The 26,662-nt window shown below is 38.2% G+C and overlaps 1 protein-coding gene across 1 annotated transcript in view; it reads right to left on the bottom strand.

Moving 5' to 3' along the window:
• Window positions 1–26,662, bottom strand: part of LOC140233447 (E3 ubiquitin-protein ligase Su(dx)-like) — a 63,737-nt gene that overhangs the window by 27,054 nt on the left and 10,021 nt on the right. The window contains exons 2-3 of the mRNA XM_072313563.1: window positions 23,439–23,542; window positions 9,282–9,432 (exon numbers count right to left, since the gene is read on the bottom strand). Of these exons, the coding sequence (XP_072169664.1) occupies window positions 9,282–9,432; window positions 23,439–23,484 (197 nt within the window). The 5' untranslated portion in view covers window positions 23,485–23,542. The remainder of the gene's footprint in view (window positions 1–9,281; window positions 9,433–23,438; window positions 23,543–26,662) is intronic.

The following is a 26,662-nucleotide window of genomic DNA, read 5'->3' as shown; positions in this document are numbered from 1 at the left end:
ACATGTCTTCTATCATCTGTCGAAATTTTGAAGCAAAATGATGAAAGGAAAGACCAAAAAATAGTGTTTTTCTGGGCCATGTTTTTGGCGTTTCAACCAAGCAGAAACCGGTTCGAAAATTTGGATTGAGCGCCACAGACAGGCTCCGCCCCTAACAACGACCGGAGTGATCTCATTGGTCAGTTTGCTGCTTGCCGCTAACCGAAGCGTGAAGCTCGCACACTGCCAAGTCGACTGGTTCGTGCGGGCGGGGTGCGCTATGCCCAGCCGCTTCTCCTGGCATCCTGGTCACTGATTGGTCGGTGAGGAGACCGCGGACGCTGTGCTTGAATGAACATTTCGGGGGTTGCTAGGGTTTACCTTCTATTGTCCGGAGGTGAAAACTGACTACATGCCCCTTGATCGCGATTGCGTCGCAAGGAAAACTTTTAGGGCGCTTTTCTCGAAACAGTGATTTCCCATACGTCTTGACATGCTCTCTTTTAAACATTGATATCTCCGCACCCGATTATTTTCATAAGATGTGTTATATATCAATTTAAAGCAGAAAGATTAGGGAATTTTGTCATGCAATTTTCAAATAATCGACCTCACCCGACTTCAGGATCATTTTGTTGTAGCGGGTCACATTTAGTAAGCTACAACATACTGAAATCTGGGTGAAAATGGGCAAAGGATAAGTGAGATACGCTCGAGTGAACTTGTAATTTGATGACGTCATTTTGAAAATTTACTCTTTTTATTTCATTAAGAAATTTGATATCTTTTAATCATTTTTCCAGCATCTCCAACCCATGAAATGACATGTACAACTCATCAGCTTTCAGAATATGTAAAAAAAATGGGGGGTCACCGTCCATCCTGACGAGTAATATCGGATTTAAAATTGGCGTTTTTTTGGCATTGTTGCACTGTATATCGCCATTGACGCGCGCGCGGAATTTCAACTTTGACGGGCCCGTATGACGTCATATTGAGTCGGATTGACTTGAAACTTGGTAGACATATTCCCTGACATTTCAGGCAGGTGATAAATGTGAAAAAACGGGAAATTTCTATTGCATATGAGCTGTGCGTGCGTATATGCGCGCGCGCGTACGCGTCCGTAAAATTTTTTCAATTTTTCAAAAAATGCTCCAAATGGTCTGAAACGTGTGCAAAAAAAATTTGAGCTCGATTGGAGCATACAAATATTTGAACGCGCGCGTACGCGCACGTTTTAAGGTATAGATGAATTTTGAGAATATGAGTAGAATTCGCTTGACTTGAAATATATGTGACGTAAATTTCATTGAAAAATTCCATTCCATTAATGAGATATGATCGAGAATGTGTTTTCATATAATGACGTCATAGTGACGTCACGGTCGACTGATCACTTTGATTTTAGTTCGATTGCCGTCTTTGGGAGACGATACATATATGGTAAAAGTTTGAAATTGATAGGAAGAGGACTTTCTGAGCTAATCGATGCACAACTTTTGGGGAGAAAGAAGAAAAAGAAGAAGAAGAAGAAAGAATCCGTACAAAAACAGAAGGTGATCCGAGAGGATACTCGGATCACCTAATAAATCACCTACGTACAACCTATGAATCAGTCCGCTTTACTCACATGTTCTTGGTTTTGTTTTGGGGTTTTTTGTACACAAGAAAAAGAAACAACAACAACAGCTAAAGGGTTTGGTCACTCATAAGCAATGAATAGTGCTTATTAATTGTCTCTGCAAATCTGTGACTTTTGCATCTTTTGTTCTAAATCTCTTCACTCTAATTGGGGTGACATTCTCATTTCTAGATGACCAATCATGGTGATTTTGAGGACGTCTTTCTCAAAATTTGTTCAATTTGACTGCATGGCCAGTGCCTAAGATATGTTAGCACACCCACATCACTCTTTTGAACAATGAAAAGGACAAATGGGGAGAAAAAGGTATATTGTATCTCTGGAATATTGCCATACTGTAAATTACTCAGGGATCGGTTCTGACATTCAGTATATTCAAATACTCCTTTTTTTTTTTAAGTATTGTTAACATGGGAACAACGGATGTAGCTTTAATGGACAGTGGTAGTGCATGTTATTTGTGATGACTACAAGCGCAGAGTTCTCCCTTGCCGATGCAGCATCTTTAACCATGACATGTCCATTCCAGTCCACTGCCTCCTCAAGTGTCCAGCCAGAGGATAAACTGACATTCAACTGACACTACCACTGACCATCACATCCTCCCTGCCAGTCTGCATACAGAGGAACATCATTCCAGTATCCTGTTGACATTACAGTATGTGGTACACCACTCTTCCCGGAAGTCATCAACACCATCTTGAAGTGGCATGTAGGGTGATTTCAAGTTCGGTGCTAACATGTTACTGCTGATGCTGTCTGCATATCAAGCTAGCCTACCAGCACCGACAATCAGATCAAGGAGGTTGAAGAGATGGAGTAACAACAGAGTTATTCCCTTTGATCTATGTTCGAAGCCGCCGCTCAAAAATATTTGAAGCATGTGCCAAACAGGATCTACCGCACCGATACAAAGACAATTGACTCGTGTCTCATTGCATAATCACCAGCCACTTTCAAAGGAAGATATGTCTTTGTGATGGTAATTACTTTTCGCTATCCCTTCTTATAAAAGCTAGGTGGTACAGACACGAGGATGCGCGAACAGAAATTGAGAAAAAAATGCTGAAATGAAGACGAAAATTACTCGACTGGGCATACGCGGGCACTAATCTGATATATCTATCAATAAAGAATTATACTTGAAGATTATTGCACATTAGTTTCATTTGGGGAAATTAAGTCGAAAAGTGATAAAACAAGCTTTCCAGGATGGTACAGTTTTAAACATTTTCACATAATACAGCTCTGATTTACACTTTTGCGCAAATTTCTGAACGGAATTGACTTTTGTTTTACATGCTTTATTATTAAGGGAAATTTCATTTCATTTAATAAATAAATAAGCAAAATATGGCCAACATTATGATAACGTTCAAAATGAATCTTCAGATTGCTCAGCAAGACGGCGGCTTGGAAAATCGATCATCAAAGGCACAAGTGCACCTGTGAAATTCTTTTGTACATCAATAGCAATCTGACAACTGTTTGAATAATTACAGCCAGTTGGAACTCCAAAACCTCCTTGATCAGATCAATACCTGTACATGCTACACCAATCACTACTATGGGTCTCTTTAACCATACCAAGTGTTACTGTACATGAAGTATCTCATTTTGTATGCTTTGTTTGAGACAAATGATGCGGAAGGAAGATTAAAGGTCCATAACTTTCTGAATCACATAGGGAGACCACATGCTTGCTTTTATCATTTTCTCTCTTTTTTTTTTGGGGGGGGGGGTGTATGGCTGACAAGAGAAAACTGCTCCAAAATTGGCAATATGCTAATTACTTATCAAATGACTGTGATAAATCGAGAGTAAAATCAAATTTTTTTTTTTCTTCTTTTATGCTAAAAAGGTTACATGGTTTATAAGTGACATCTCTGTGGAGACAATACCATCCAAAAGTACAGGGTAGTAACTGGTGTCATGGAACAGGGAACCACTGGAACTACTGAGCTACATTGTACATCTGAGGTAACTATGCATACTGAGTGCGTTGACCTCCCCGCTATACAGTCAGAAATGTTTAAAACATTAGAACTAAAATTTCTCTTGAACCCTCACAGATCAACCAGTTCTGTCTCTCTGCTATTCATTCCACAGATTTACCGTAGGGATGTGTTAACATGACAAGATATGACAGCCTGCGACGATATGTATGATATACATACACTATATTGTACATAATACACTGTACATATCACTTCACTTCTCCATTCAGATAACGCATAAAACTAGGAGTTATCCCAAACCTGACATTTTCACATTTGGGACTGTATCATATGCAGTACATGTGAATATTAACTAGCTGTACACTATACACACTTTTGAGTCTGGGTAAAGGCCATACAATGTTGTACGCATTCAATATTGCTTTGTCATTACCTTCTTATGCTAATTTCTACCATTGGCCACTAGCCAACAGGACCAGCCAGGGCCACAATAGGGACTTATAGATTTCGCACCCACAATGTGGACTGCGACGTGATGACGTCATTTCATGATATTGCACATGCTCAAGATTTTCTGGCACGTCCAGCGCTAGAATCGAGAACGTGTCTTCGAAGGATTTCACGTCCTCCCAAATTGAGGACAAGCAGCGTGCGCAGCATGTAGTTAGTGTGATGATTATGAAGTCATCACATCTGTCGAGTCGTACTCACCGTCGACTGAAATCTAAAATAGTTTTACTCTGGTGTCGACGGGAGTCACCGGGAACGGTTGGCTCACACTTGCGGGCGGCCTGTCCACTGCCGTGTCCACACAATCTAAAAGGCCCTAATGATATACCCATGATGTGTTACTGGACAACAATACACCTGTATGAAGACAGGATTTAGATGCAACTTATGTACACTCTACACGTACCTACTACAAGTGTATGTACAAGTGCTCACTATACAATTGTGGTTGTATCAGTTCTGGACTGTAATGGGGAATGATTTCATAGTGCCCAACTGTGTAGAATATGAACTGTGGTTGGTTAGGATGACTAGGCTCCATTTGACTGTCACTGCCTTCTGGTCATATTCATCTACATTATACATAATACATACGTGTAAGTAGGCCTACATAGTCACGCACTATGGCCATGGATTTTTCAAATAGGCAATCAATATGATTGTATCCTCCTTGAATACTTATAACTACGTACAACAAATGGTGACTGAAATGCATTCACTATTCATCACAGATTATGCATTTCAAATGCACACTTACACATGTACATGTGGATGTACAGTAATTAGCCTCCATCTCTTTTGCCAAGGGTATTACAGGGCACTGATGGAACAAAATTGCTTGTGGCCTATTATATTGCATGGTTGTGCATATAATCTACCATGGTAGTACGGTGCACTTCACCATACAATGGTTAGTAATTAGTGACCTTGGAACCCCATCTAAAGGGCTGCGGTGCGAATTTATCGCATTCACAGTCATGTGCTTCACATGTGTGTCATATCTACAGTAATCCTGTTTACAAATGATCCCTCCATGTTTGACTAAGATGCAGATAATCTACATATTTCCTTTTTAACTGATTTAAATGACTGATCCTTCCAAACAAATTGGACTGAAATCTACATAGTACCTGCATGTTTTCCACATACCGGTAAAAAGAATAAAGTCCAAAAAAGTTCAACACTGGGCTGTATTGTTCAAAATTGGGAGTAATAGTGATTTAAAAAATGTTTGAGTTACCACATTTGATGCATGTGATATGTATTGGTCAGTTGTATCACAAAACATCCTACCATATGAATAGAAATTTTGCAATAAAGCCTAAAATATAAGGAGATATCACTAATTTTCTCAATAAACCGTACTGTAGAGGATTTATTCTACTACAAGTGTATTGTTCACATTTTGTATCTATATATTTATATTCAACAATACTTAACATTGATTATACTGATTATCATGTTTACATTGGTTATTTCTATCCCTAACTCACATTCTTTAACTATTTTGAAGCATTCTAAATAGAAAGCAGGGTTTTGTTTCATCTGCAAATTGTAAATAATGCCTTTAAATGGCAAATAATGCCTATTAAATGGCATCACACAACATACTGAACATGTACATATGTCTACATGTACCGGGTACCTAACCACCCACTGACCGCTTCTCAGCAAACTAGATAAAATGTACGTCCAATAACTGTAAAAGTGGAAATTTGTGCGCATTTCGCGCAACCAGAAACTAGTGCGAAAATAAAAGCACACAAATATTTTTGCTTGCCATGTGTTCGAGTAGCTGATGGCTTGATTCCGCGGAATTAAAAACACATGAAACTCTTCTCACTTGGCCGAGCGCGAAAAATTAGTCGCGTGAAAATATCAATTTTTACAGTAATATTAAGGGCCATCTCAGCATGTTTCGTTTGCATTTTAGAGCTTGCTGCCTACACAGAGCTGCCTTTTTTCTGGGTCGTCAAAGGACACTATTTAAAAGATAGCGACCACAATTCAGTGACAAGTACAGATTCACTGTAAAAGAGAACCGATACCAACATACACTCAAATGTAGGGGGATTACTGGTACCTTAGTAATCAAAGCCAACGGCAATCTGACATTTATAAAGGAAACTACAGTCATATAGCAGGCCAAATATGAATGCATGGTGCTACTGCACATATGAACGTATTACACAAACAACAGCTGCTTATTTTTTGTTTTGTTTTGTTTAGTTTTTAAAGTTCTACTGGCATAAAGTCTGTCACCACGGTTCCGGTTGAAGGACATCCAAAACACGATGCCATCTATAGTTTTCAACACAGGGAAGTTGGTGCCACTAGAGGGGAAATCCCTGTTGCTAAGGCAGACCGTGCTTACCAGTAGTCAATCTTTTCATGCACCCCTGAACTTGTAGGACAAGAGCGTATGGTGCAGAACCACCCTACAGTGTATTCAATTTAAGAGGATACATGTATCTGTAATAATGAAAATAACCTCAAAGGGGTTTTTGCATGCTGCTGCAGTTGAACTGCTCATTATGATCGGTTCCCCCTCTGTACGCAATGCAAATGGCATTTCGCGTTGGCAGTCCCGAGAGCTTTTAAAGCATGAGTGATGACTCATGTCAATCAAATCAAATCTCTTTCAAGATAAATGTCGTCTTGGATGTGGGCTTTTTCCTAGCAAAAAATACGATATCATCTTGTGCAATCACAATTTACGAAACTCCAAAGAATTCATTAACAACTGAATAGTTCATAACTACTGGATGGATTGTCTGATTTTCCTCAAATTTCAGTTAATGTGTTTGCCAAATATTTCTGTATTCACTCAATCTACACACATGCATGGATATTTGAGTTTCATTCCCCTTTAGCAAAATAAGTTGGATCAACCTATCACAAGAAATACCAAGTACAGGGGATGGGTGCACGAAGATCTCTGGTAGCAGTGTAGGCAGGGGACTTGCAAATTTTTTATTTATTTATTTTTTTTTTTTTTTATTGATATGCACACACCTGCCATCATCTTGAAAACTAGTTTGATTTTGAAAAATGACAACGTTCAACCAAGCTGAGACTCCTATGGTATAACTTTCTGGAATGACAACACATGACATATGTTGTTGTTTTTTGGAACATCACTCTGTTCGGAAGATGGGAGAGATACCTAAAGGAGGTTGGAGGAGATAAAATTCCAGGATGATTCAGGAGGGAATGCAAGTACACACATACTGATACATGTCATACTGCACTCGAAAATCATTTCCGTCAGACCATTTGAGAGAATGCTGAATAATCAGCCAGCACATCGCAAGCAGCCCTCTGTGAACACATGATCCGCCCACGATACAACAGCATTACTGCCGCATGAAATCCGCATCGTCAAATATTTCGCTGGCACATTCTTTCATTCTTTTTCTTTTTCTCTTTCTTCCTATCATAATCCTCAGGAGACTCAGGCATACAGGAAATGAACACAGTATTATCATATAACACAGCAAAACAGAAAGAATTCTAATGGCTGACAACTATGTGTATAATGTACGCATTACAGGGATCATTTTGCAAGTATCGGTGTTCAGGGTCTTCATTTCCTTTACATGTGGGATGTCTCCATAACTCTGCTGATAATGAATGAGTGTGTTGCCAACTAAACAAATAGAATGACATTAGCTAGCTTCTCTTTATCTATAAAAGGGAATGCAAACCCAAAGAGCAATGTGGATTAAGTGAAAGCAGCAACATTAATAGAACACATCAGTGAAGGTTTGAGGAAAATCGGACAATCGATGCAAAAGTTATGCATTATTAAAGTTTTGGTGTTGGAACCGCTGGATGAGGAGACTACTAGAGGTAATGACGCATGAGTGGACAACAATACAAAGAAAATATAAAGGAAATTCAACAAAAATTCACTTTTCTAGCATTATGAAAGTGCACTTGACTAACTGCTTTCAGAAAGCAGGGGGAATAATTGCTACCCTTTACATACAGTATGTCAGTCTAATCAAGTTGATGGAATTTATAATTTTCACGAAAAATGAATTTTTGTGAATTTTCTTTAAAAAAGAGTGACTGTAAAACATGCTATTCATTTGCCAGTGCCTGCACTGGCGTAGACCTGTTCAGTTTGGGCATTGTTTTTAATGTTTATGTCTACTGTGTAAGCTGTTATTTATGCGTATAGATATTTTCGCAAATGAGATGATCTCGGACATTTTCGCAAGATGTTGTTTTTGCAAATTGAAATCTGGGGGTATTGCAAGTGTACTATTACCCTAGCACATGGCAACATTTTTGCGTGTCGTTAAAGGACAAGTTCACCTTCATAGATATGTGGGTTGAGTGAATGCAGCAATATTAGTAGAACACATCAATGAGAGTTTGAGGAAAATCGGACAATCCGTTCAAAAGTTATGAATTTTTTAAGTTTCTGCTCAGTCACGGCTGGATGAGAAGACTACTATAGCTTGTGATGTCATATGAGTACAACTATGTAAAGAAAGTACAAAGAAAATTCAAGATATTTTCTCTTTCTCACATAATAAAAGAACACTCGACTTCTCTCTTTCAGATGTCAGGGGAAATAATATTACCCTTAACATAAGTCAGTAACATGTCAAAGAAATGTGCACGTTATTCAAAAAGTCAAGTTTTGTGAAATTCTCTTTTTATTTTCCTTATATTGTTGTACGCATGTGACATCATACACTGTGGTAGTCTTCTCCTCCAGCAGTGATTGTACAGATAACTTTAAAAATTCATAACTTTTGAACGGATTGTCGGATTTTCCCCAAACTTTCACTGATGTGTTCTACTAATATTGTTGCCTTCACTCAATCCACGTGTATATGAAGGTGAACTTTAAATTTAAATTCTAGGTCCAACAATGATCACGAAAATTCGCAAAAAGAACAGCTACGACAGTATTTCAGCCATAACTGAGGGCTTCAGTATGCCTTAATAGTTGATTTATGCACCAACACAGCAATCCACTTGACTCACTGCATACAAGTGTATCCCATTTAATCATCTTTTCTTCACTTTTTGGAAGCCCCCCAGTTATAGCCGACATAAGTTACAGTGTTTTAAAACAGAATGGGTCTACTCTGACAACAGAGGTGACAAAGCATTTGATCTCCAGGACAGCTGCTGGTAGAAAGGAGTGTTCAATTTACTGCACCACTTACACAGTAAAGTGTTCATCCCACTTAGGATTCCAAGTCTTCTTCACGACCTCCGTCTTGCGAGGCGGTTGGGAATCGACGACCATTTCCACATAGGGATCGCCCTTTCCACTGAAGAAGCTGCTGTTGTTGTCCTTCAGGTTCGCAGATTGTACTGGATTGAAATAAAAAAGAAAAGAAAGGCAAAGACAGTTAGAAAGCCATGTAAACGAAATTAAAGGGATAGTACAGTATTGGTCGGGATGAGGATTGGGCTTTTAACTTTTTGCGAGATACCAAGAAAACACTTATGAAATAGTACAGAGCACACCATTTTAAGAGGAATTCAAAGTTTATTTGATGAAAGTCGGGTTTGGAATGACTGAAACATCCAAAAACGAAGTAAAACAAAGTGATCGTAATAAAGTGTGGGTCCCACACTTTAATAGAATCGCTCTTTTTTTGATATCTCAGCCATTTCAAAACCAATTTTCATCAAATAAACACTTAATTCCTCATAAAATTACGTGCTCTTTCATATTTCATAAGAGTTTTCTCATTATTTCACCAAAAAAACGTTAAAAACCTGAAATTAGGTCTCAACCAAAACTGTACGATCCCTTTAAGTTACACAACTTCTGATCCATTAACACACATGCTGTGGGTATTCATTCACATGTACAATCACATTGACTACAGCTGTGGGAAATATCAGTCAGTAATTTGATAAACATGAGCACATTACAGTGAAATATTTTGTTTGTTTTCCCATGGGGATTTTTTTTTTCTTAGTGTACAGCTGTCATAGCAAATACCAAGCCACAGAACATTATTTTTAGCACAATCAATAGATTTAGCACAATCCTAAAAACCAAACAACATATGATTTGTGACATGTACAGCAATTATGTCATATAAAAATGCCATGTGACAAATCTAGGTACTGCACAGCAGTTTGACAGTGCTGGTTGTGATGCTGAAGTTCAAGGTACAATGTAGGCCTTCAGTCTGTTCTCAGAGTACTCTAAATACTCTTACAGCACGTGAAAACTTAATTGTGTTTTGAGATTAATAAAATCTTCTACACTCAAGATTTGACATGCTAATTGCTTAAACTTGCTGGAAATTTCTAGCCATTTGCTGTAGCATGGCAAAGATTGAACTAAGTGTACCCCTTTCAGTAACTCTCTGGTGAGGGCCAGGCCTGGACTAGGACATAAAATTTTGTGTTTACGAATGGCGCCGGCCAAAATGGCCCACACCAGGCTCGGGCTGTTTTGGTGCTGCTGTAGCGCCAGGCCCATGCCAGGCCCGCGCGCCAGTCACCGACCAAATGGTTTCTGAATGACAGCAGCACCAGGCTCCGGCCCAAATTCCCTGGCCATGCCTCCACCAGAGCATGCGTTCAGTTACCATGGCAGTTATCCCTTGCAAAATTGTATGTGGCCGAGTTTGTGAATAAGTCGTCGTAAAAGTAGCGCAGCTCTGCTACACGTATAGTTACTGAATGCAATTTTTACTGTTTGGCACAGGCTACTTTCAAAGCGCAGGCCAGGAGCTGGCCAAAAATGGCCAAAAAATTTGGAACGCATCGTATTATACTATATGCCCGGATTATTTCATGGTGTTTTTATTTTCACATAAATATCATTTATTAACCAATATGGGAAATCACTAACTTTGCACTTTGGAAAGGAATACAAAGTGTAATAATTCTTTCTCATTCTGCCAATGTGGTTCTCCATTGCAACTTCAAGCATTTTGGAAGAAAAAAGTCTTAAAAATCAAAATTCACACACACACACACACACACACACAAATGTGGCATATACAGTAGTTCTGAGTCTTCACAATAGTTTACGATTTCTAAGCATGTTCATGTTGTACACTTCAACCTCATTTCATGAAGTACATGTATGAGTAGCAAGAGCACTTGTAACAACAAGAGCAGGTAAGTATTATGACAAGAGGAGTAAGTATTATGACAACAGCACGGTAATAAAACTCTCTACTCTTTCAGCTAACCTTGTACATGTAGCTAAAGAAGCTCCAGTAATTCTTAACCTGCCATAAAATAGCATAGCTCTTTACGTTTACAAACAGAATCACGTTTCATTCTTCGAGAAGTTTCTTGGATTTTGCTAGATCAATAACAAAAAACAAAAACAAAAAAATGAAAAGTTGTCATTTGAGAAAGCTGCCTGCAGAAATAGACACAGTATCACCTTTGTACTGTAAATGCACATGTGATATTAATCGAGTCTGCAAGCACGAGACTACAACTGACTGCGCCTTGTTGGTTTTCATACTTCGCATAAGGTTATCGTGTCAGCCAATACACGGATGGAGAATAAGACAACCGAGTGTGCGTTAAATGTCAGAGTGATGATGCGTGCCGTAGAGTATGCAAGACAAACACAATTTGGCTTGTCCCCTTTCACACAATTCTACTTCCCATCATCATTGATGCTTTCTCCTATTAAATGGCTGCCTAGAAGCTCTGGCCATGAAGAGATGGTCCGACACACACGGCATAAGGGCAGAAACAGATCAATTCAAAGGAAGATACTCCATCAACTGATAGAATAACTGTCACTTGAGCGCCAGAATGACATTCTGTGCCCTTCTGGTGTTTTCTGTTTACGTGTCTATGTTCTACATCGTATTTAGAACGGTTAAAAAGAGAACATGTTTTGCAAGCTATCATTACTGCACACTGCAATAAAAAAAGAAGATGCCAGACACACATTTGATGCCAGGTTATCTTCTGTATCTGAACGCAGACTGGACTCATGTTTCTTTAATCCTGCTTTGGAGATCATGTTCGACTAGAGAGTGCATGTTTGTCCTCTGAATGGCTTGCTCATGAAAACACTTGAGGAGGGAGAGCTCAGTTTGATGTTGTACATTCACTTCCAACCAACATAACCACTTTCCCTTCACGTACAGTAAAAAATTGTGTTTGCATGCATACATGTACACACATGTGTATGTTGTGTGCATGTTCTACATACCAGTACTCTTGCATGCATGCATACTGGGAGCTGTGTGTTTGAATGATATACTCATAGGCCATGGAGTTCGCAACACAGCTGTTGTGTGGAATGTTGTTTGCTGTTTTCAGCAGGTCTTCATGAGATCCCTGTCAGCCTATAAACAGCCTGTGACTCTTTTATCATTACAAACACACTAAAAAGACATGATTACAAGTGCGACATTTTGGCCATCTGAAGACCATGACCTTGCACTTGGGTACATTGCTGGACCTTACTGAACTCTAATGTCTGCAGCATAATTGAAACATTGGTAGTTACTATTTTGTTGTTGTTGTTACTACGCATATGATAAGAGACAATTTGCTTCTAAATGTAGAAAAGCCCTTTCGAACATATACACACCTTGTTTCACTGGTCTAGACACTCACATACAAAAAAGTTTGTCCTTCAGAGAGCATTCTTGTTTTAAACAAGACATTACATCAATATATTATGTATCAACATAATCTAAAAAACAACAACAACAACAACAACAACAACAACACACACACACACACACACACACACACACACACACACACACACACACAATGTATTGTAACTTAAATATTCACAATCATTTAAAATCCTCTCAGAGGTACTTATCCTCCTTGAAAATATGTAAGAAGTACACAGTTGTAGAGGCATATGAGCCTGCATTGCTTGAATGTAGACTAGAAGAAGAAGAAAGAAATTTATTTCATGGTTTCCTTAACTCTTATTAAAGATAGTCATTACTTTGGTACTGTTACAATGTACAATAATAATAATAATACATTTATAAGGCGCTTAATACAGATGTTTCTAAGCGCACAGTCTACCGGAAAAATTAATATTTAAACCAGAGTAATACAAAAATACCAAAATACAAGTAACACTGTAGCTATGACTTCAATCACTTGTACATGTACTGTACGAGCTGAAATTTTCGCGTACAGATATTTTCGCGAATTGCTACTTGGAGGACATTTTCGCGTGTTGTTAATTTCGCGGTTGCGAGGGTCTAACTGAACTTAGTTATTCGCGCGTTATTTTCACGGTTCAAAGGCGATTCGCGAAATTCGCGAAAATTAAACCACCGCGAAAATTTCAGCTCGTACAGCATTAAAGCGTACAGAGAATACCCTGAGGTAATCATTAAGCGCTTTGTTACTCCAAATTATTATCACTATCATTTAACATCATTATAATCATTACTATCATCAACTGCTTCACCAAGATACGTGTAAATTACATATCATGCCTAAAGGGCTTCATGCCCTATCCTCTATCTTGGAATATGTTACAGTCTTAAAAGGTGTGTACAGTTCTGGTTGAGGTGAAAATTTAGCTTTTAATGTTTTGCGAGATATTCAGAAACCACTCTATGAGATGTACATGTAAAAGAGCATGCAATTCTAAGGGGTATCAAAAGTTTATTTGATAAAAATCGATTTTGAAATGGCTGAGATGTCCAAAAACAAGGTGAAACAAAGAGATCCTAATAAAAGACGTGGCCTGTAGCCTTTTACTATTATCACTTTTTTGGGATATCTCGGCCATTTGAAAACCAATTTTCATCAAATAAACGTTGAATCCTTCTCAAAATTTCATGCTCTTTCATATTTCAAAAGAGGTTTCTCATTATCTCACTTAGGAATGTTCAAAACATGAATCCCCATCTCAACCAGTACTGTACAGTCCCTTTAAAGCATGCATAACGGGTAATTTACGATGGTTGAATCTTTTCTCTATCCCTGTACAAATATAGTTTCACTGACCAATAGTAATGAATTAAAAACAAAAAATCATAATTTTCAGCCCAAGGCACTCATTTGTAAACTCTAAGAGGTAATCTTTAACTCTTCTTCGGTCATTGGCAATAAATAGACGATGTCATAAAGTTTATTTTGAGCTTGTAGTATATAAGTACACTGTCTGACACACGTAACTGAACCACCAGCTCCTATCAGTCACAAGAACAAAACATACAGGAATTAGACTTCGCCCTGCAGAACTTACGCTTTGCTATGGGAACCAACCGTGGCCGAGTATCGCGCAATATTTGCACACTATCTAAAACCTGATAATGCAATCACAACACTGTAAGACAGACTGATAAAATAAGACACCAAACAAAACAATACAAAACAAGACTAGAGCAATTAGACTGCTGTGCAGTTGACTACGTAGTAAGAAGCCTGGCTTCTTTTAATTATGCAATCACTATGTACATTTCTTTTAATGAATAATACATAGTACTTTATCTTTAACATTTATGAGGAAGTTCATAAAGGATTGACTTAGCTATCTTCTCTGTACTAAGGAAATATTTTGCGTATAAATTTGTTTCCATCTATCATCCCAAATAATAGTATTATTACATTTACAGTGTGCACAGTGTTTGCCTAGTGGAACTTATGGCCAGAAAATGACATTTAGCATTCACCACTACCATTAAGAGAGATAATTCTCTATTTTTACCCTTCCCATCATGAAATATTACCATTGCACATTCCGACATGAAACACATAACAATTGAAAAACAAAATGCCTCTTAACAAAAGTTCAGTCACCTTTGACCTTCATGAAAATTGCCTGAAATTTTACTAGCATACTGTACAGTGTACAATCTTGTATAGATACAACTCATGCAGCTTTCCCTGGACCAGGTACTATGAAATTCAGTTGTTTTGTTTGATCTGAAATTGTGATAACGAAACGTGGGATGGACAGACAGACAGACATAGATTGAACCAACGGACGACCTGAAGCACACAGGTGTATTAAAAATGCCTTCATCACTCTTCAGGGCAGAGGCATAAAAAACATACACTGTAATACAACAAAACAACATGTACATGTGTAGTAAAACCTGAAACAAAATGATAAACTAAACATCTATAGGCCTACAAAGACACATTCATAAACACAACCATACTAGCATTCAGTACTTTACAGACATTGAATTTACAAATATAAAAGAATCCTGAACAGTGTCAATTACAATGTACGTTTGTAGTTCACTACTACGGTATACCACATATCTCATAGTGGTCATGATAAAATAACAGATGCTGCCTACTGTAGATGCCCAGTCTTCAAGCTACAAAATACGGGGTAACAAAGGCCACTTCTACTGTAGGCTAGCCATATTGTGGCTGTGATTTGCAAGGGTGTACAAACTTGTGCATCAGTACACGTACATCCCCATTCATTTTGTACATATGTACATTCACACAGAACACCAGGTACAACCCCTGGTACCTGGATTGTTTCAGATGAACCATGAGCATTGAATAGGACCAGCATGTCCCATACTCATTTACAGCCACTTACAAGAATTTATCTTTGGTGACGAAAGGGTTATCTATAAATGAGCTTCAGATTCAATGGTTTTCTATTCTCCTGAGAACCTTGCACTGAACTATTTTTACACTAAAATGGCTCTGTATAGATTAAACCTCTTTTCCAATGTGGTCAGTACTCACATCACAGGAAAGTGTTACCATTTCCGCAATGCAGGAAGTAAGTGTCAAAACAAAAGCAGTGACCTCATCTGACCGTAAGCCCCTTTGGCAATTCCCAGAAAAAGATTTCTTCACTGCCTTCTTGCAGTAAAATATTGACTGTGTTCATTTGCGAAATGGTATTAAATTCAGCTTGTAAATTGTAGTTTTGAGACTGGACAACCCTGCCCCCCTCCAAAAAAAAAAAAAACAAACAAACAGCAACAACCCTATTAAAATAAACAAATATACAAACAAACAAAACACCACATTTATCATCTGGTAACAATGAACACAAAGATTCCAAATTAACACCCCCTTCCCCCTCCCCCCCCCCCCAAAAAAAAAATGATACATTTGTAACCATTAATATCATAAATCATTATCACAGAACTTTCTTATGAAGACATCCTGACAGGGTTTGGTGATATTCTCTGCTTGCAATACAGGTAATTTTCCTTCTTTTAATCTCCATCAATCAGAGTATAATTAACATCAGGAAGAGACTGATTACCATATCTAAAAGAAAAAAAAAACACTCTACTGGGCAAATGATTTAATTCTAAAAATAATAAAAACAATTAGAGTGAATCAATGGACTCAAAAGGGCATATATATATTCAATAAGCAGTAATAGACTATTTTAGTCACTGACACTGGGGATATTCTGAGCTATTTTCTTCACCACAATGTAGGTCATTCCATTATTAACAAGGTTTCATGTCACGGCCAATGGCATATTTCCCCTGCACCTCAATAAATCTCGCAGCGAGACATATATTCAATGAATCAGATTCCTGTGCTTGGGTCCTTATCGCCACTCCGGTCCGAGTTATCTTGTCGCAGCATCGTCCCCACGGAGAGCACGGTTCCCCTAACACTGCATACATCCCCCCTAAAGACAAGCCATGTTCGTGTCAACGGGAAACAATGTGTCACTCCGTGCCAACTACGACTTGTATTGCCTCCCTCCAGGAAAGGGAAACTAGCAAACTGAAGTGCGATATCTTTCGGTCTCTCGTCAAGCACAAGGGCCCAGTTTGCAGAGTCTGCTAATTGCGTTTCTTTTCCCTCCGTTCCACAGGAACACAAAATTTCCACGACAGCAGGCCTTGACTTTTATTCAGAAATCCACTTGGATGTTATCAATTTGGCACACCTGCATGCACGGACAACTAAACAATACATGCATCATACAGCAGTGCTGCACACTAAACCATTTTTTTTTTTTTCTACTGGTCTGACCTGTCTGTCAGACCAATAGGTACCCAGTTTTTCTATTTTTTATTGGGACATTCCTGAAAAAGTTACTGGTCTGATAGTGATTTTTACTGGCCAGGGACCATCGGACCAGTGCTAGTGTGCAACGTTGCATACTACAATGTATGTATTCCTTACATTGTATGTTGATGTACAGTCAGATATTTCTAATGCACATGTCTGGTATTTAAGCCACAGTGTATAATAGGACTCCTCTTCATTTCTACAGTTTGTACATTTCGTTGAGATTTAATTTTCTAATTAATGTTGCTGACATCTCAGACAACATACAATGTACACTGTATATCTAAGTTTGACTCCACATGATGTTTATTGCATTGTTTCCTCTAAAAAGTCTACAATTTCAAGAAACTCCCTGGAATGATTTCAGGGAAGTTCCATTAACATTGAGCATTGCTTGGATTGAATGTAGTATGCAAAGACAATCAGGGTGTGTGAGTCAGACACATCTCCCCCACCCCCACTGTATGTAACAGAACAATACCATGAGAGATTTTGACAGAGTATAATCTACAGTTCTGAAAGCAAAGCTAAACTGTAAACACATAATTCTTAAATTCATCTTCTGTTCTTTATCTGTGTAAGATATAATGTATCGATATATACTGGACATTATTAGCATACAAATATCTAATTAATACAGTTAGAGTGACATCATAACCCTGAATGATACTAGTATTTAACAGTCCAGCACTGTAAGTAAGTGATCTGCCACCTTGGGTGTCTGATCTGTTAGCATAAATCAATATCAGCATGCAGATCCACAATACTCAGTAGCTCAATAGGGTGGGTTACAACTTCCAAGAGCAGAAATGTACCTGTCTGAAAATTGCATACAATGCACACGTACACTGTAGGCTCATTCTCCTTGGGGGAAAATTGTGACTTAAAAATTCAGCAAGCTGCACACCATTACATGACAACAGCCTACTATCCGTCTCGGGTGTAGGGCCTAATGATTAACATTTAGCCATTCGCAAGTTAATTTGCACATTCATACAGCAAATGTTGAGTGTAGTGCATGGGGCAATATTCATGATTTTACTGTGTGTCAGTGTTCTGGTTGCAAATCATGACTGTACACACCATTAACAAAAAATCGAACTTCTGTGTGCTACAGTGTATGTCACACATTTTACAGTAAGTACCTAAATTATCATTTTGCATCATACTTCTTCACTGTCAGTAAATGACCCTTTTGACGTACTGTAAAATGAGGAATATTCGCATGCATTTTAATTTCGTGAATTTCGCGAGAGCCAAGATTCGCGAAATCAAAATGCACACAAAAGTGTTGTCTACACTATATATGCATTGAATGTTAGAGGCAGCTTGTGAAAATTTCATGCCGCGAAAATATCATGTTTTACAGTATCAATTTTTTAGGTCCTTTCTTTCTCTCTCTCTCTCTCTCTCTCTCTCTCTCTCTTTTTTTTTGTTGTCGTCTGGACTGGACGTGATGATTGTTAATCCTATGGAAATTGCAGCCTTTTTACCGGTATTCTCATGTACAGCGTTGTAGATAGCCAAAATGGAATGAATTTCACCTCCTAAGAACTGAGCGTCGACAGAAAGTTCAAATTCTTGTAAATCAAGAAAAATACGAAACTTGGCACGGGAATACTGCTTGCTATAGGTTAGTGCGCAAACAGTAAAATGTACTGAAGAACCAGAAATATTTGTGGCATTAAATGTTTCGCGAATTGGAACCAACTGCCTTTTTCACGGGATGAAATTTTTTGTGAATTGCCCCTTGCATTCCATTCATACAGCCTAGACAAAAACTTTCAAAGTTTCATGTGCATTTTAATTTTGCCAATCTTGGCTCTACAAATGTAGCAAAATTCGCAATATTAAAATGCACAAAAAAAAATTTATGGTTTTACAGTGCTCAGACCTATTTAAATCACTGTGATACATGGATACTGTATACAATGTCATAACTGCCCTGTTGAAAGAACTTGTGAAAGTTTACATATGTGTACAAACCGTAGTTTATAAAGTTTGTAAATTGATACAACGGAACTGCCCATATCTTATAATTCTCAAGTTACTAATCAGCGCGTGGTTTCTGATCAAGGAAACACAGCCTACAGTTTTGACAAGCAACAAAAAGTGCTGTTCAAGTAAAACTAAACAAAACAAAGAATAGTACGAAAGAACATTACAGAAAACCAAACTAGACACAACATATACCTCGAAAACTGCACTTGAGATCCTCTTATACATGTACTTTGAGAGTCCCCGCATACGTACAACAGCTGTGAAAGTTTTACAGTGACTCTCCACATTGTATCCACTCATAATTTTGTATGACTTTTTAAACACAATGATGTAAAAGAACTGCACTGTACTGTATAATATCAAGTCAAATCATATATTTCGAATCATTAATGTTTCATTCATTTGGACTATGGAATAATCAAGTCACAGAAATTTGAAGTTTGACATGTTTCTGACAAACACTCGAGGTGCAATTCACAGTTGTATAAGTACATATGTCTATAAAATACCGCAATAACAATCTTTTGTCACTAGTTCAGCAACTGCATGTACAGCTGTACAGTGTATGGCAAACCTTACACTTGTACCTATATATACCATTCGCACTACACAATGATCAAACTTTAGAATTTAAAATGCAAACAATAAAATACCTCTAGGTAAGTTATGTATTATTTTTTTTTAAAGGTATCATAATAGCTGCATTCAAAATTACAAAATAGCAGGATAATGATTGCGATCCATATCTTGAGACTTTTTGCAAGCAGTCACACAGACAGAACTAGCGGGATTGTGATAATGATCCAAATCTCAAGATTTTTTGCAAGCATTCACACTCACAGAAATATCCCGCCAACAGTGTATGTGCTTCTCCATGCCCTTTGTTCTTGCAAGTCACAGTGGTGAAGTGCGCATGCTGTTGTGATGTGTGCTTTGAATGATGGGAAAATCTCAAGATTATTTGGTCCAGCGTTCACATGGTTAACGCGGGGTCAATCATCACGATAATTCAAAATAAGTGCAAGAGTTCTTGGGAGTTGCATCGCGATGGTGATCGCGATAATTTTGGGATTTTTGTGTCCACACTGGCAAAAATCTTGAGATTTCAATCGTGTTGCAAATTATATCTCAAGATTTGTATCCCTCTAATTTGCATATAAATGTGTGAATCCCACTAATGAAGATTTTTGTGATATATACATCCCGGGTTTTTAAATTCAAGACCAGCACATCAATGCTGAAGTTAGCCAAGGAGCAGGAGTCTCCAGTATCCATAGGAGGCAATAGTATTGTTTCAAGTGGACAGAGTGATACGATATCAAGTGAATACGAGGTCACGGTGGACATACAGCTGTAACTCCTCCAATGTGTTTCACATTGTGAATCAGCAATCAAGCCTATTTTAATTGTTGGAATATACCTCCCAACAAACATTTGGCCATCTGGTGATTTGAAGAACATCTGTGATTCAGGTTGGTTTTCATAGGCGCAACGGTATACTTTGTAGTTCAGTATTTAGTAACAATTGTAATAATAACTCCTCCGATATGTTTCATAATAAATGAATCAGCAAATCAAGCCTACTTTAATTGTTGGAATGTATACCTCCCAACAATGATTTCACCATTTGGTGATTTGAAAAACGTGATTACACATCTGTGATTCCGGTTTGCTTTCGTTGGCACAACAGTATACTTTGTAGTTCAATTAGTATTTAAAAAACTGTTTCGAAGCATCTTCCTGTACGAGTTCTCTATTAATAGCTACCTGAAAGAAGTTATTTTGCATCTGACTTCAGCGGTGCAGTCATTATCAGAATGTTATGAGTGAAATGTGCAAGGAATGTCAAGGGAACAGTGTACCAAAGTGTCATTGGCTTTACCCCATTTAACCAAAAAGTTTTCGTGGACTGGGTGTACGTACACGTATACATTGTAAGGATTGGTAAACCGTAGCACTTTATTCTACCACAAACGGTATCTTGGTAGATCGTGATGGGCCACGATGAAGCACTGTTTCTAATCTCCAGGACCCCGCTGGCAGATTGGGAGCACGCACGCGTGCCGGTCACTGTGTTTCTTTGAACTGCGGCTGAACTCGTCCCCGGAGAGGTCTGCAACCCCTCTGCATCAGCAGGTTATTTTCAGCGGGACCAGTGGGCAAGATGGCGGTGACTGGCACACAGCTCAGCATCCTCCACGCTTCTCCCTTCTCCCAGGGGATATCCTCTGCCAGCAATCTGCGTAATCACACTTGCTCCAGCTCCCCAGCATGATTCCCCATCCTCCGCATCCCCCACCAATCCCCCCCCCCCCCTTTCCTCAACATTTCATCATGCTGCTCTTTACTGAACATGACTACAGTGGGGCTTGGTTTTGTGTCCCCTGTAGAATGTTGTAAAAGTTTAATTATGTCTCTTTAAGGTCAAGAAGATGCTTAACAAACAGAATACATTAACAGAAATGGTCAGTTTTATTAAAGTAGAAACAAGAAGAAGGTATTTCAATTGTCTTCATTCCCTCCCCCTCCCCCTCCCCTCCCCCCCCCAAAAAAAGAGAGTACTAATTGGTTAGTCACACCTACGTGAGCATGTAAACACTCAACCAATATCACTGTCTCACAACTCTTCTATTGGTCTTTTTTATTAGATATATTACTAAAATCAAGTTTTTAGTAACTACTAAAAATCATTAAACCATATTTTTAGTAACTGATTTAGCAACTACCCCTCAAAACTTATCATTGCTGAGTTATCATAACTCTACGATGAAGTGACGCAATGGATGTAACATATTCCACATCATTTGAAACAAGAGCATTCGATTCAGAAAATCGGTACGAAGGTCAATGCGACTGTATCATCATGTTATCTATCTTGAATGACTTTGATATCATCACTGTTCAAAGAAAGAATATGAATTCTTTCACTGAGCTGTTCTCATTGCGACTGATTGACAAATTGCCTTTCATTGACATAAATATGCACCCATTTTTCAGTGTTTTTTAGTAATAGCCATGCTAAAAATATATGTCAATCAGTTGAAATAAAAACAATTTGACACAAGAATTATTAATTTGAATAAACAGGTGGTACCTGCTGCCATAGGGGATCAGAACCGTCCCTAGCTATCAGGCAGAAACTTGGTGATCTAGTAGATACGATGCCTGTATAGCAATCAGGAAGTTGTGGGTTTGAATCCTACCCGAGTACAATATGTATGTATGGCCCATCACCTGATTTTTTTTCCCCAAAAAATCATGACTACTACTAAAAAAAAATAATAATAATAAAAAAACACTGAATGATTAATGTAAATCTAAATCAGTGAAGGTCAATTGCCAATCAGCAATCAATCAGCTATATGAAACCATTTATGCCTCATTTCCTACTCTATGTTCCAATTTCTATAAAACATTATCATTCCATTTGTTTTAATTCACTCTACATAACAGATGCCATGCCCATATTTACAGATTACCGATACCAAGAGATTACAATGGTACATTGCAAATGTTGTTGTTGCACTGCTTTGTTGCTTTGCTGTTTAATTCCCTTTCTCCCTTTCTTTTCTTTTTTCTATTTTCAGATTGACCTTTTGGCAAGCTCTTCTCAGGAAGTATCTAGAGTAATATCTGGGCTTGTCACTGGATAGATGTGTCATTATAGTCAATACAGTTTGGTTGGACTCCAATCTTTTTTACCACTGTGATGACATCATCTAACCAATCTATCGCTAAAAACATTGTCATGTTTGTTTTGATTGGTCGACAGTTATGCAGATCAAATGACTGAGAACAGTTCCCTCAATGCAGTCTTTTCACCACAGCAGCAAGCTGCTAGCAAGTTTACAGCATAAGGCCACTTCTTGCATTTCGACAAAATCTCACCAAAAACCATGCTAGAAAGAGATAACGGTTGAAAAAAAGACATTTCCTGCAAGGATACATTTCTCCTCCATACATTCAGTCACATCATATGTTCCATTCAGCATCCCCTTCTAGTTTAAATCGCATGCTAACAGATCTACAGTACCTATACACAGCAAGAATTAGCTCTGTTTCCCACAAACACTTTGTTTCAATTATGCAACTGGTGATATGCCCCAACTCTTGCTTTCGATGTTACAGACCACATACTGCAATGACGGACACACTGCAAGAAACAAAACAAAACAAAACAAAACACAACCCCACCCCCACCCCCACCCCCAATGCTTTTTAAATACATCCAAATACATCACACATGCAGTCATCATGCATTTATCTATTGAATTTGTTTGACAGAAGCAAGTGTTTCCTAATATATAGCATACATGGGCAGTCTGGTTTGAATTATCTTTCAAATCTACCTCTGGTGGTAAGAGGAAACTTACTTGTCACATGGAGTTGGGATAGTGGCCCACCGTCCTGTTCCGCCATGGTTGCTCTTCACGGAAAAGAAGTCTTCCGAAACCAAACTATTTCTGTATGACAACACCTGGAGGATATAAATGAAGGAAAGATAGGTAGAGAGAGAGAAAAGAAAAGTAAAATATGGTTATTGGTAACAATACTGAAGTTGAGCCATCTTAGACATTTTATGATTTTTTTTTTCTTTTTTTTTTGTGATGAGTGATTAGCGAGGAGGATTGTCAGGCAATCCAAGTTCATTACTCCAATGTAGCCTGAACATGACCGCAACCAACTCAACTTCAAACAAAAACAAACAAACATAAGAAAAGAAATGGTCTACCATAGAAATATGAGCACCTCTGTCTCACCATCAACAAGGCTTGCCTGAACTGGTCAAAATGACTCCATGTTCTGCCTCTTATAATATGTACGTACAACTTGTAAGACTAAACAAACATGCAAGTTTCATAAAAACTGAAAAACAAAATGTTGTGGAAGTTTCAAGTTTCACATGTTCATGTAACAGAGACATTATTCCCAACTATCATGCTAACTATACAAAGTGACAATATCACAGACTTATTCAATTCTTCACTGGTTTGTGTAATATAGAGAACAGGTTTCTGGTCATTCATTTACTGTAGTAGATCCATCAATCCCTTTCCTTATGAGGGTCATCATTGGTGAGTTCCTAAAACTGTTAAAATAATCTTATGTGTATATACTGACTGACTGAATGTAAGAATGAATGAATGAATGAATGAATGATTAAAGTGAATATAATTCCTATTGGAAACACACAAGGTCATCCGTGCTTTTGCAACAGCCAGCACAGAAACACATTGTATGTGACAAGCACAGAAAAATTGTGAATTACACTTCTAAGTCCATGTTATAATCACACACTTATCGTTTTCTGTCATGAAAATTGCCTGATGAGAAATGTCATGGTCATAAATATCAGAAAGGTGGCCCAGTTCCTTCAGAAAAAAAAAAAATACAAAGCAGCGGCACTGCTTTGATTTATGAGCCATTTAGTCTTACTGCTGAAGACTACCTTTGCACAATTCTGTGCATTGACAGAGAGAGAATGAAGGGCGTGTGACATTTTGACGAATATAATCATATGGAAGTATGTCACATAATTCCATTCCAACAAACACAGGTGCACTTTGCAGCAATTGAATCTCACATCCTCGTACACACCTTTGCTGAAAACACTTTCCTAGTTTCAGCTGTATCTACCTCTTGATTTAATACCACTATTCACTTCATGACAAGTACGAGTATACATTACATTTACAAGTTCTTTTTGAACGCCCCCTTTAATAACAATAAGCATCCACAATAAGTTGCTCTTACTTTACACAGTACAATTGTATGTGCATGTCTATCCATTGGATGTTATACTGTATACGCTGTTATTTTTGCGTACAGATATTTTCGCGAATGACGAGGTCACAGACATTTTCGCGAGATGTTGTTTTCACGAATCGACGCGGACGCTTATGTTAATGCTCTATTAACACAGCGCATTTTCATGTGTTGTGAAATTCACGATCCAACTGTGATTTGCGAAATTTGCGCAAATTAAAACCCTCGCGAAAATAACAGCTCATACAGTACATTGCATTTTACCTGATCATAGGCAGACAAATATACTGTAATACACGCACACACATAAACACAAGCTGTACACACACACAAAGGAGCTGAAGAATAAGAAAAAGAAGCAAAACGCAAGTATGACATTCCATCATTCAAGCCCAGAGTATATCACCATGGAAACAGGCTTTCTTTTTCTTTTCTTTTTTCTTTATGAATGTGAGCATAAGCACAGCTGGGCATGTACATTGGAGCTAATCACATCACACAGTTAACTGTCTCTGCTCTTAAACTGACCTTTATTCCTTTGTGTGAGGACCGACACCCAATACCTCCCACATTTGCATTGTAATAATCAGAGTCACAAATTAACGATCAAATTCAGTATGGAATGATAATTACACTTCTGCAGCATAAATAGTACTGAGAAAACATGTACTGTACTGTACCTACAAATAAAGTACAGTTGTACAGCTGTACACACAATGCTTACCGGTAATATCTGTTTGGTGCTCTGCTGTGAGAATGCATACATGTGCGCTGCCATAATTTGAGAATTGCATACAGTTTATGCCTTTTTGACACAATGTCAGATTCATGGGAGTGCGGACAGTTAAGTCAGATACAGAGAGATATAGGCTTACAATATATTAGTACAAATATCAGACAACCTAACCATATGGGCAATATGGCAAATATCACAAGAGTATTGAAGAGCCTATAGTGTAAGTTTTAAAAGCTAATATTGTTCTGTTTCAGAGTATAGTGTTTTGCTGATTAGTCGGGGGGGGGGGGGGGTCTCCATCTACACTGTATGTACAGTATCATACACCATACACCATATTGTATAATACATCCTTACAATGTTAAACATGCAATGATTCGTGGCATACTGCACATGCTCAGTTGATTTGCAGCATACTCTATTAAACTACACTATCCATGTGAGCATAAAAATTATCAGTAGGCCTATACGTATATTGTACAGCACTTTGCTGCATCTTCAATGGGTTGTGTAACTGAATCTGTACAATGTATGAGTTCTATGAAAAATTGAAATGCAGTGCAGTGATCCACACTGCCACACAATAGCCTTACTCATAGTCACTCCCATTTCTCCCGTCTCTCACTCTGCAACAGTATACCGCCATGGCAACCATAGTGCTATCTCAATTACGCAAAAACGAGGCATAATAATGACAAATGCACTCGGGGTTTTAAATTCTTTTATAGGACTGTACCCTATTAAGTGCTCTGTGTACATACGATAGAATTACACTGCACTGTATGAATATTAAACCAGCAGCACAGATACATATGCATGGCATCTCTCTGGTATAAATAGTACAGGTGATGCATTTCACCCGTGCCTGCACTTCATTAATATTTATAACTAGAAAAGCACTCTGAGAGCGCAGACCTCCGCCAAGCATGCAGCTCATTTCCACCACTGATCTTGTTCTTCCATAGAGATATCAGTGATTTCCACCCATACGTACTTATAGCATTGTGTGCTGAAAGTTGCCTGATTTCCCAATATAGAAGCCTTTGTTACGTCTTTAACCCTCAGCTGCACGGCGCGCCTCGCCCCAGCAGAAAC

Source organism: Diadema setosum, chromosome 9 (genome assembly GCF_964275005.1).
Source record: "Diadema setosum chromosome 9, eeDiaSeto1, whole genome shotgun sequence".
NCBI classification, from domain to species: domain Eukaryota; kingdom Metazoa; phylum Echinodermata; class Echinoidea; order Diadematoida; family Diadematidae; genus Diadema; species Diadema setosum.
Note: the sequence above shows the minus strand (reverse complement) of the source record. Positions and strands in the feature narration are given on the sequence as shown.